The 11,493-nt window shown below is 33.0% G+C and overlaps 1 protein-coding gene across 1 annotated transcript in view; it reads right to left on the bottom strand.

The window, feature by feature from the left end:
• Positions 1–2,406: 2,406 nt before the first annotated feature.
• Positions 2,407–11,493, bottom strand: part of LOC124361343 (protein SMG7-like) — a 34,201-nt gene continuing 25,114 nt past the window's right edge. The window contains exons 15-18 of the mRNA XM_046815393.1: positions 10,543–10,723; positions 7,118–7,290; positions 5,200–5,316; positions 2,407–3,644 (exon numbers count right to left, since the gene is read on the bottom strand). Coding sequence (XP_046671349.1) covers positions 3,546–3,644; positions 5,200–5,316; positions 7,118–7,290; positions 10,543–10,723 — 570 coding nt within the window. The 3' untranslated portion in view covers positions 2,407–3,545. The remainder of the gene's footprint in view (positions 3,645–5,199; positions 5,317–7,117; positions 7,291–10,542; positions 10,724–11,493) is intronic.

Raw genomic sequence — 11,493 nt, 5'->3', positions numbered from 1 at the left:
TTCTCACATTCATTTTGAAACTGGCTGGAAAAATTCTTGAGTTGTAAAACTTTGCTGCCCAATTGTTTCTCTAGATCTTCGTTGTAGCTGTCTACTAACGTTTTGCTTACTGATAACACCTCATCATTAAAGAGCATGTGTGTGTGTGTAATTTGTTTTAAGGAACCCAAACCTTGTATTGACATTCGTATGTTAAAGCCTCTTTGTCAATGCACCTTCAAGTTCATCTAGGACTGTAATGAAGCTCTGGGTCTGGAACGTATCAGATGGGGTTAGGTCAACTTCCAGAGCTTGTACTCAGTCAATAGGAGCTAAATTTACATTTCACTACTGTTAATATTTTGACATGACAATCTTGTTGTCCTCGACCTTTTTAGTTTTTTCAGTTCCTGCTTATTTTAAGAACTCAAGAGTCTGGTATCTGTGGTTGAGGCAGTAAAATATACATCTCTTCCAAAAAGTCGTAAAAGCTTACAGCATTAAGGCAACGACCGGCAGCAGCTTGTTGTAAGTACCAAATTCAATAAATGTCCAGCGCAAGGTATCCATGCTGCTGAACTGTTTTCTTCTTCTAAAACGAGCGCAAGAACCAACATAAACCCTTGCTCGCACTCACGCAGGTGAGACAACGCTGCAAGCTCCTCGCACCGGTGAGAGATACTTCAAACGCACACTGCTCTGCTGCCAATGTCACCATATACTACATTTACAATCATGGTCTTGTATCATATGTACAACGTACTATCTACAATAATAAAACATGACCTGTGACATTATTTTGTAATTGCAATTGTGGCGCAGGTCTCTATGTGCGCGTCTATTTCGCCTATGCTTAAATCCACCCTGCCATGAGAATGGATTTTGGGCATTAATCTCAGTCTTGTCTCCTTGGAGAAGGGGAAGTCAGCTTTGAACCTGCCTCTCCAGTCAAAGCAGTCAGGGGGGCACGTCCTTGTGCCCTTATGTCTAGACTAGCAACAGCCCTTAACACTTTGGGAACCCCACCAACTCCAACAGTCATCTCCCACAGTAGACTAGACCTATCGATCTACCCTTGCACCTCAATATTTTCGGTTGGTGATTTGCCGCTCTGAACATTCTTAGGTTGCAAGAAATATAAAACTTGTGTCATTTATAGTGTTTCCTCTTATTCAATCAATGTTCTGGATAACTCGAGAACCCCACAGTTCTACAACTGTATAGCCACATTGTGGCCAGTTACTAAGGTTTCAACTTTATTTTTGTGTAAGCAATGACACTTTCTTATCAATAAAAAACGGGACAGTTTTTTGCCATTGTAGCTTGCAAAGGATTAACCCTTTGCGGTCGGTCGTCGACTATAAGTCGACCGCGGCAGTTTCGCTGAACGCTCGCATGTCGACAATAGGTCGACCGGATAATGTCACTGCTTGTTTGTCCATTTCTAACCTATTGCTGTTTGGTATTTGAGTTATTCGGTACTTTGTACTTCTATTTTGGTTACGTGAATGCTACGACGATCTTTATTCACGATTTAGGAGGCATTGAAAGTGAAAATAGAAGACAACTGACGTCTGCACTTGCGCCGTGTTTACAAATATGGCTGGTCCAAGTACAAGTTTTACTGACGATGACGAAATATTAGATGAATTAGATGATTGTGATAGTATTTTTTAGTGAAATTAGTATCCAAAATGAAAAACAGATTATTGAAGAAGACCGTGATAGTGATTGTTAGTTGAATCATAGTGAAAATTCTTCTGAAAAACATTGTGGTAAATGACGGTAACCTAGTCGCCTGTAACCTAGACGACGAAAGTGATGTGTTTAGATTGGAAACTAGGTAATGATGGGGAAGAATTTGATCAATTCGTGGATAATGTGATAGAAGTAGGACAAGGAGATGCAAATAATAGAGTTAGGCCTAGGCTACAAACTAGTAGACTAAGAGGAAGAGCTAGACATGTTGCCCAATGTAGGCCTAGGGCTGGACTAAGGCAAAATTATTAATATATATAATAATATATATATATAGTATTATATAATGAATAACATGTATCTGATGAGATCCTAGTGCCTTTTCACCTGTATTCATGTAATTTTGGTTTATTACATATGTATAAAAAAATAAACATTATGTTTTTATATTTTTATACTTCTTTTTTATATTTTTTAAATGTTACTTAAAGTTATAAAAAAATACTATATAATAATGTAAACATTCTTTTTAGGTTATTTACATTGATATATAAAAAGAAAAAAATACAAAAGTTGCAGAAAAAGGGATTTAAAACTTGCATTTGTGTATTGTCAAAGAACTGTAAACTAACAGAAATTAAATACGACCTGAGGACAGTCGAAGCAATTTTTATTGAGACCTCAAAGGATTAAGGAGCATGGTAATAAAATTCAGTGTAATACAAGATATGTCACATCAAAAATACGTTTATTTTGTTCAAAAACATCTGTTTTTTGAATAAAATATCTTTTTTTAATTTTATAGTAACTAGTTTCAGTTAGTAGTAATGATTATTCACTGGGTTACTTATAGTATTATATAGTACGATATTATGGGTATTTATTAAAATTAAATGAAGGACAGAAGACAAATTGTGCACACCATTATTGATAGCTGTGTCAACAGCAGTATAATATACTTCCCCTCAGATTACATCTTTGATACGACTAAAACCTATGCAGTGCGCTGGTATAAAAGACCCAAATTTTTTATTTTCTTTTTAAATTTTCCCCTTCAAAAATATTACCCAGTGAAATAATATCCATTAACTTGACAAGGTAAACTATTTTAATCAACAAGTTCTCCCTTTTTAAGATTAAAAAATAACTAAATTGCCTAGATGTTTCTAATTTTGTTTTACCACAAGCTATAGAGTGAGATGTCTGATTGTATAATCAGACAGGTGTTTTTCTCTTTATATTTTTAACAGCCACATACTTAATTTCACGTTACTTGATACCTTACCGATACAAGACAAAATAAATGAACTTTAACAACATTTTTATTTGAACTACAACTGTAACTGGAACTATTGTAGTTTTTAGTAGTTTGATATGAACAAATGTAACAATTGAGTGTACCTTATTTTAAAAATACCAACATAGTAATAGATAAAACAAAACAAAAAACAATAAATTGAAATCAGTACTTATTACATTAAAAGTACATCATTATTTATTGCAAACAGTTTCTTTTGGTAAAACAATCGTACTAGTGAACAGAACATAAATAAGATAGAGAGTGCAGTTAAAGCACAAACCAGATGCAAATATTCATTTATAACAAGTTAATCACAGAAGTCTGAAATATAAAAATAAAATTTTAACACAGAATTTAACACAACATGTCAGGACCACTCTTCCTCTACATGGAAGAAGTAATACCAGTGATTTACGTGAAAAGCAAAAACTGATATCTGACATCATGAACAGAATACTTCTTTTGTCTTTTTAATGATATGCTGATGGTGAAATCAAAACGGGTGGCCACGACTGACACCACTAGCTAGCAAGACAGAACCCGACATCCAAGCGGTTGCCACAGAAGTTCAAGTAGCGTCTGAATGTGGCGTGGGCCCCTTCCTCAGCTGCTTCTGCTGTTCTAGCAACCGTTCCAACGGCGACGGACCCGGTCCAAACCACAGTGACTGGAACAAACGTGAATGTTACAAACTAGCTAGCAAGACAGAACCCGACATCCAAGCGGTTGCCACAGGAGTTCAAAGTGCGTCTGAGTGTGGTGTGAGCCCTTCACTCAGCTGATGCTGACTTTGATCTATGGTATAGAGCTATTTTAAAATTGACAACTTCAAGAACATAACTTTTTGACAGATAATTTTCTGATTTAATAAACATGTACTTTTTTATTAACAACTAAATTCAATGCCAATTGAAATTGATTGCATTTATGCTTCTGTTAGAATAAACAATTTATTACACTTAATATAGTTATTATTAAGTATCAAGAAAGTGGTCATTTCAATCCTTCGGTATTGAATGAAATATATGAGGGCTACCCAGAAGGTTGATTACGAGTTCACGTAAACAAAAACAAAGTACAGGGAAAAATTGTATTATATACATTTGAAAATGACACTAAAATACTATTTTTTCAACAGTCACCATAAAAATTTAGGGATTTATCATAGCGATAAACTAGTTATGAAATTCTTGAATTATAAAATTCTGTCGCCTGAGACTTCAACCGGCACCTTAGATTTTGCGGTACCCATCTTGCACAACATTTATGGTTATCTAAATCTGTGTAACAATTTTGTAAAACAAACTCCTTGAAATTTGAGAAAAACTAAGTCAGTGTTCTGTTATTGTGAATCTGTGTTCTTCTTTAATCTTATCATCGACTTTCATCAGTCACAATGCTTGGCCGTCCACCTCGTTCGTCACCATACACTTTAGTTTGGCCATTTTAAAATCTAATACACCACTGTCACTCTCTACCTTCAGTAATCACATTGTTTCCATAAACTTCTGAGTTGGCAATAAATCTCAATTGGTTTATTGTGTTTAGCCAACAAAAACCGTTATTACCGACCATTTTTACAACCGCACTTCACAACTGGGATTTCCAGTTGCGTCACACATTTTAAACTACTATTGTAAAACAACAATGAGCGACAGTAACATCTCACTAGCATGGCTGGATTGCCACTGAACAGAGAAATGCCCTGACATCAAAATGGCCACAATAGTCCGCCCCTAGCGGCTTCAGAGCAAAACGTAATTTACTTTCTGGATAGCCCTTGTAAAATTTGATTGGTTGATTGATGGTTAAGTGTCTCATTCTGCTTTAAGTTGAAAATACTGATTGAACAATATAGAGCAAGTCACTAAAATACTGGATCAACATTTTTAAATGCACTAGCAAATGTTAATATATATGAACAAAACAATAAGGAGTTTGAAATTACATTAAAACAATTGATTTAAAACACCAAAATTATTTAGCGAATGACTTTTTTATTGCGTCTTAATATAAATGTTTGATTGATATTATTTTATTTTTAATTAGTTGTTAAATTGTTATTTAACATAATCTTATAATGTAATGAGCTCAATAAAAAGATTCTTTCTCTTTTTACATTTGTTGAAGTGAAATATTTAGATATATTAATTTATTAAGACTATTATTTGTGTCATGTACATTTTACACAAATTAAGATATTTTGATTGATGGATTGATACCTGCTGGCCCATGAGAGAGGCTACAGGAGGTGGAGGATGCTGAGGGGCGGTCCAGGCGGGGCTAAATAGAGAGTAAGCGGGGGACACCAGGTTGCTAGGCTGTGGGGATTCCACCACCTGCACATAAAACAACATAATTGGATTGGATTGTTGTTATGCCTTTACTTACAATCTCATTGTGTAGTAAGATGTGACTGAAGATTTTTCTAGATAAGAATATAAAAGATAATTCAAATATTAAATGTACTTTTAATAAATAGGAAATTAAGTAAGTTGTAAGGCTTATTTGGTAACTCTGCCTAAGACAACTTAACCACACATATGTCAATAAGTTGTCAATCCATAGGTTTAGTTAAAAAAATACTGAACTTTGACAGTATTATTTTGTTAAGAGCAAGAGTTCAATCACTTCTGTTAACGAGTATGAAACTTAACAGTATTGCAGTAAGAGGATGTTCACAGGTATTACGTGCATCTACGACGCACAGCTTTCACCGATGAGATACAGATCTTAATTCTTATCTCTCAGACTGCATTTTATTATTTTCAATTAAAACTGGCTTAAGTTACGCGCTTAAGTTATTAAGGATACACACAATTGGCGTACGTTAATTTGGGAGTACCCCAAGGGATATTTATGACCAATCTTATTTCCTATGTATTTCAATAATATTATTACAGCTTTCTTCAACTATGAAAACACTGTAGAAATTGTAACTGAATAACAATTTGGCTCTTTAACTTTTAGTTCTTAAATAATCCCAACATACATTCAAACTTTATTAAAACATTTTTTTTAAATAGCCTCTTGGCTTTATGCTCTATGGACATACTTTTATTTCTTTTAGGTCAGGATTTTTTTGGTTTAACTGCTAAGTTCTTTTGGCTGTATCCATTTTAGAGCATGATATACTCAACACATTTGTGTTAAGGCTAGGGAATAACCATATCAGTGTTTTAAATCATAAGGGTGATCATATAGTGACTTCTGTAGCTCCTTTGGTTGGGTGATGAGGTCATATGCTGATCGATACTTATCAAGTCTGAGAAGTAATACTTCAATTTCATGCCCCTGGCCAGAGGTGAGTTCCTTTAATCTAGTCTCAACTGGTGAAGTTTACCTTTATTATTATTATTAGTAGCAGATTTTCTGTGTTTTCCTATTACATATTTTAGCAATAGGTCGAGCTATGGCTGTATTTTATTCAAAGATTTTATAATAATTGTAAAGTAATATTATTCAGCAACATTGTGTTCTTTACATTTTAATGTAAATTAGAAAATGTTACTATTTATTTTAAATGTGTTTTTTAAGTGATAAGGTCACTGCGAGAAATAGCACTTAAAAAATATTTCACTACAAAACAACAATACTTGAAAGAAAAACAAAACTAAACACAAACATAGTGTTAATATTTTTTTTTTTAATGTAAAAGTAATGTTAACGTTTTTAGAAAGCTACATATTCACTTGTTTTGTGTTGTTTTACACTAAATTTAAAACTAAACAGGTGATTAAATCTACAATATTTCTATAAATATTGTTTCTATTGTAAATAGGTTCATTCTGATTGTTTACATACAAACAAATCAATAATATGTTAAAAATGACATAGTAGAATTTTCTATGGACGTCCATATATATATATATATATATATATATATATATATATATATATATATATATATATATATATACGGTCATGAAAGTACAGAACATGGGAATACCACAGACTACACTACAAGAAGCATATATTGAAGTGGAATCAAATTCACAATCTATAATCTACTAGACATACGTTTGGAATGGGAATAAAATCTATTACTAACAGGCCTACCCATAATTAATGGCAAAAAGCTAAAAGATTTGATTTTAAAATTTAAAAAATCTGAATGTAATCTATTACGTATTACTTGACCTGAGATTTAGCGGGTTCTGGATGTTGCTGGGAGTTGAACGTTGGTGGTGGAGGCTGGGAGAACATGGTCGAGAACGGATTCTTGTAGCTCATGTTATTGCCAAAAATGTCATTAGAAGGAGTTTGCTGTATCACTTGTGATTGGTTCAAACCAAAAGGGAGCGCTCTGAAATAATATGTTTGATTTTTGGTATATTATTAATAATAAAAATGATTCGCTAGATATAAGAACTAATTTTATAATCTGTTAAATGGGTCCATTTTTTTTATTTAAAAAATCACGTTGAAGTTGTTTAAATAGTGCATTTCCATAACAGATTAAAATTTTGTACTTTGAATTTAAGTACATTTTTATTTAACTAAATCTATATACATGAACCAAACTGTGTGCAGTATATAGAAGAGAAAGCATTATTACAAGATTGTAACTTTATAAAAAGAATAATGCTGAATTGCTACTGACATTGATGATAAATATATGTTGAAATTTAGTGAAAATTAATTTAAAACATCAATACATCTCGCAAGTTTTTAGGACTGTGGAAGAAACAAAACTTGTACATGAATCATACGTCGAGTCAGTCACAGTCACTCCGCTGTCCCTGTGCGTATCACAGCATTGACCTTGAATATTGTGTTCACAAGTTTTTTTTTTACTGAACCAATAGTTTCTGTACACTTGAATTGGTGTTTTTTTTTATGTTTAGTTGTACGACAACATTTTTATTCAAGATTACTAAAGAAATGTTTCTGTAAAAAAATACATTAACACGTTCGCTGCGGGCGGTAACTCTGGTTACCACAGAGCCTTTGTTCTGAAATGAGGTCAGTGTATGGTCAGCACTCGAGTTATCACAATGCTGCATTTCTCACTCCTCGGGAGGTACTTTTCCTGCATTTTTATGCACTTCGTTTTCATATTAGACTTTTTCATTATTTTTAATGATTCGTAAAAGTTTTTTTTTAGTAGTAAGTGATTGTGCAACACAATGGATCTTCCCCTGGGACCAAATGGTGTACAATAACCAAGTTCTAGGCGTATTTGTAAATAATAAACAACTTTTGTGTGGGTTGATTAGGATATACATACACATTTTTATGAATATTTTATTTTATTACATACTACAATATTTTTATGTAACTATAATCATTTCAAGTAAACATTTAAATACATTTTTTTTATAATTACTCCCCACATATTTGTAAAATAATAAGTAAATTTGAGTGAGTTAGCGTAGATATAGTCTATATAGTAAATCTTTACATTCATTTTGGTTTACACATTTATGTGTAAATATTGTTTATGTTTTTTTCTAAAACGAATAAAATACACTTCACATAGCTACGATGTTATTTCATTCATTGGAATATTCCCACTGCCATAAAAGGGTGTTCCCTAGTGCGAGCTGGTAAACTAGAGTTACTCAGCTGGGCAAGGTAGACGTGTCCTCAGGAGCTAGTGATAACCACAGTTACCGTAAACCAAAATGGTAAGAGAGTGATAGTTTTTGTGACTATTGAGTGATTTTCATATATTTCTACCACATTTCATCCAAAAGTAAGTAAAAATATATTTAAAAACATTTCACCATATAAGGAACTCTATATAGGGATTTTTTTTAGCAGCGAACGTGTTAAATTAAACTAAAACAATGGTAAAACGTATCCATCCTATTCTATAATTGTTAGAATGACTTATGACTGATTTATGGAGGTTTTTTATTGGAGTTTTTACATTGAACCTATCTATTGAAGTCCTTTTACGTATTTATTTCGAAATTCCAGAAAATTTGATAATTCAGAATGGGTCATGGTCCTCAAACAATGAAAACATTTTATGCTGTATAGTTCTCCACTGTGACAATGCCATATTTATTAACCCTTTTGAGTGCTACATCCGATTGTTACCGCACGACAAAGTTGGAGAAATTTAGTTGGCCGAGAAATGTATACGATTCTACGACTGTGACAAGTGCCAGATTTTACACCTCGGGACGACAACCCAGTTTGGCCGAAAAGTGCCAACCGTCCTGATTTATACCGTACGACAAAATTGGCCGAAAAAAGTGCCGACGTCCGATTTTATACCGGACGTTCGGGAAAAGTCACTAAAAAATTGTAACCTTTAATATTTTTAAATAATATCATATTGAAATGTTTGTGAAGAATCGTTCTTTTCAAAATAAAATTGTTATAGTACACTTCCGATCAAACTTCAAATTATGAAACTCACATGTAAACATTTTTTGGTTGCCATAGCTACCAGAAAACAATGTGACAATAGTTTCTTAAATGTCTGTATAATCTTACTCATTATTGAAGATAACAATATATATTTTCAAGATTTACAGACAATTGCATACACTTTCCAGTGATATGGACTAAGAAAAGGATATGAAATTTTTTTGGGTCATATTAATTTGGTGTTGAAAAATGAAATTAAAAAATATTTTTGAATTTTTTTTAGGTAAGTCCATTTTTTGGTATTCCTAAATTTAGTGTTATGGCTAACTTTGTTATTTTAATGTTAATTAAACACAGTTTTCAGAAAAAAATAAAAAATGAATTCATGTTGATAGCTTATGGAAATAATCAAACTGTGAATTTTTTTACTAAAACCTTTGCAAAATGCCTGAAAAAGGGCTGGCACTTTTAGGTACACCCACTAGAAAAATACCTGGCACTTTTCAGTTTATACCCACTCAAAAAATAACTTGGCACTTAAAGGTTAAAGAACTTAATAAAAAAAAATCAAGTTGTGAACCAATACTATTAATTTACAACAAACTATTTTTGTTTAAAAATAAATTGCATATTAATTTGTCAAAACTCAATATGTGTCCAATTAAGTTCTGTTTTTATCACCAAAAAGTTGCGATTTTTTTAAGAAACGAAACTTGCAACGCAATCAGTATATAGTTCTTAATCCACAGTAATTTTCAACTAACCATAAATAAATAAATACTAAATACATATGAAATCGAGTGAAATCATTTAATCTTCAGAATTTAAAAATAGGTGCTATTTTTGTTGGGGGTTTTACAAACTAAAGTTTTATCTTATTAAAATTCTCTTCTTTATAAACTCTTCAAACCATTTTCCTAAACACAAAACAGTCAATGGACTGACTGCATCAGAATTTTATTTTCTTATGCCCCAAATAGCAAGTGACATTTCATTCACAAAATAAAATACAAACATAAATCATACAAACGTAAAAGATGCGCTTATCTTCATCTTTTGTTAACGTACCATATAAGAGTTTTCATCAACCACATTTACGGTAATGTTGTTTATAGCTGGAAATCCTGATTTATGAGAGATGCTGCAATCATGTAATTGAACTGAAAAGCAATAAATTGATCTATACTGATATAAACTCTGCACTGCCTACACTGCAACAATAGATATTATATTCAAGATACCTCGGAGGTGGGGGGGCCCCATTATAAGGGGTTTTCCTCTGGGAGGCTTCCACCAAGGTATAGGATTGCGGGGCTCGTCAGCCAGTGGGGTCCCCCGAGCAGGGGGAGGGGGAGCTTGTGGAAGTTCCTGTTTGTCGATGGTGGGTGGGGGGAAAGGGAACACAGGAGGATAGGGAGTTGCCTGGGAGTGTTTAATATTTGTTTATTACGGCCAGTCAGCAGGGGGGTTAGGGGGAGCAATGAGTGGCGGCGGGGGGTGGCGGTGATGGAGTCTTGAATGTCACCTGCAACACGCAGCCACACTAGAGCGTTCAGGCATTCACAAGTAAGTGTCCATGGTTATATAGCACACATTTTAAGCGTTAGTTTTAAAAATAATTATAAGAATATATTGTTGTTAGTGTATTGAATTAAATTTTGCTACTGTGGTAAATTTTTAGAAATGATATCCATTGAAAACAGTATTCGAAAATCGACTACAATTAAATGCGGTTTAAAAGTCAACCAACTGATTAATCATTGGTAAGCACGTACAAATCAATAATATTTCAATGACGAACATCGGGCACAGTACAGTTATTGTTTTCTTACAAAAAAATGATAGGTAATCAAGAACCAAATCATCCTAAAAATCTGCAACGTAAATATAATGAATTGAAGATCTAACACACAGCCATTTAGGGAAATGTGTGAGAACAAACAATATAAAAAAAAAAAAAAATAAAAAATGAAATTTGGTACAAAACGTTTTGTTACAATTCGAGTTCAGGTCAGGATGTTCACATTCAGCCCACTCGAGATGTCCAAAAGAAAAAAACGCTTTTGCTTCATTGTCTGTAAAGTAATAAGCACAACAGGTGACCTCTGTTGTTTCCCGTTTGATAACTCAAATGTAAAAATGTTCAAAACAATACGAATCTTATGCCCAAACACTTAATATAGGGTACAGAA

Source organism: Homalodisca vitripennis, chromosome 4, assembly GCF_021130785.1.
Source record: "Homalodisca vitripennis isolate AUS2020 chromosome 4, UT_GWSS_2.1, whole genome shotgun sequence".
Taxonomy (NCBI): domain Eukaryota; kingdom Metazoa; phylum Arthropoda; class Insecta; order Hemiptera; family Cicadellidae; genus Homalodisca; species Homalodisca vitripennis.
This window is presented reverse-complemented; position numbering and strand designations above follow the sequence as displayed.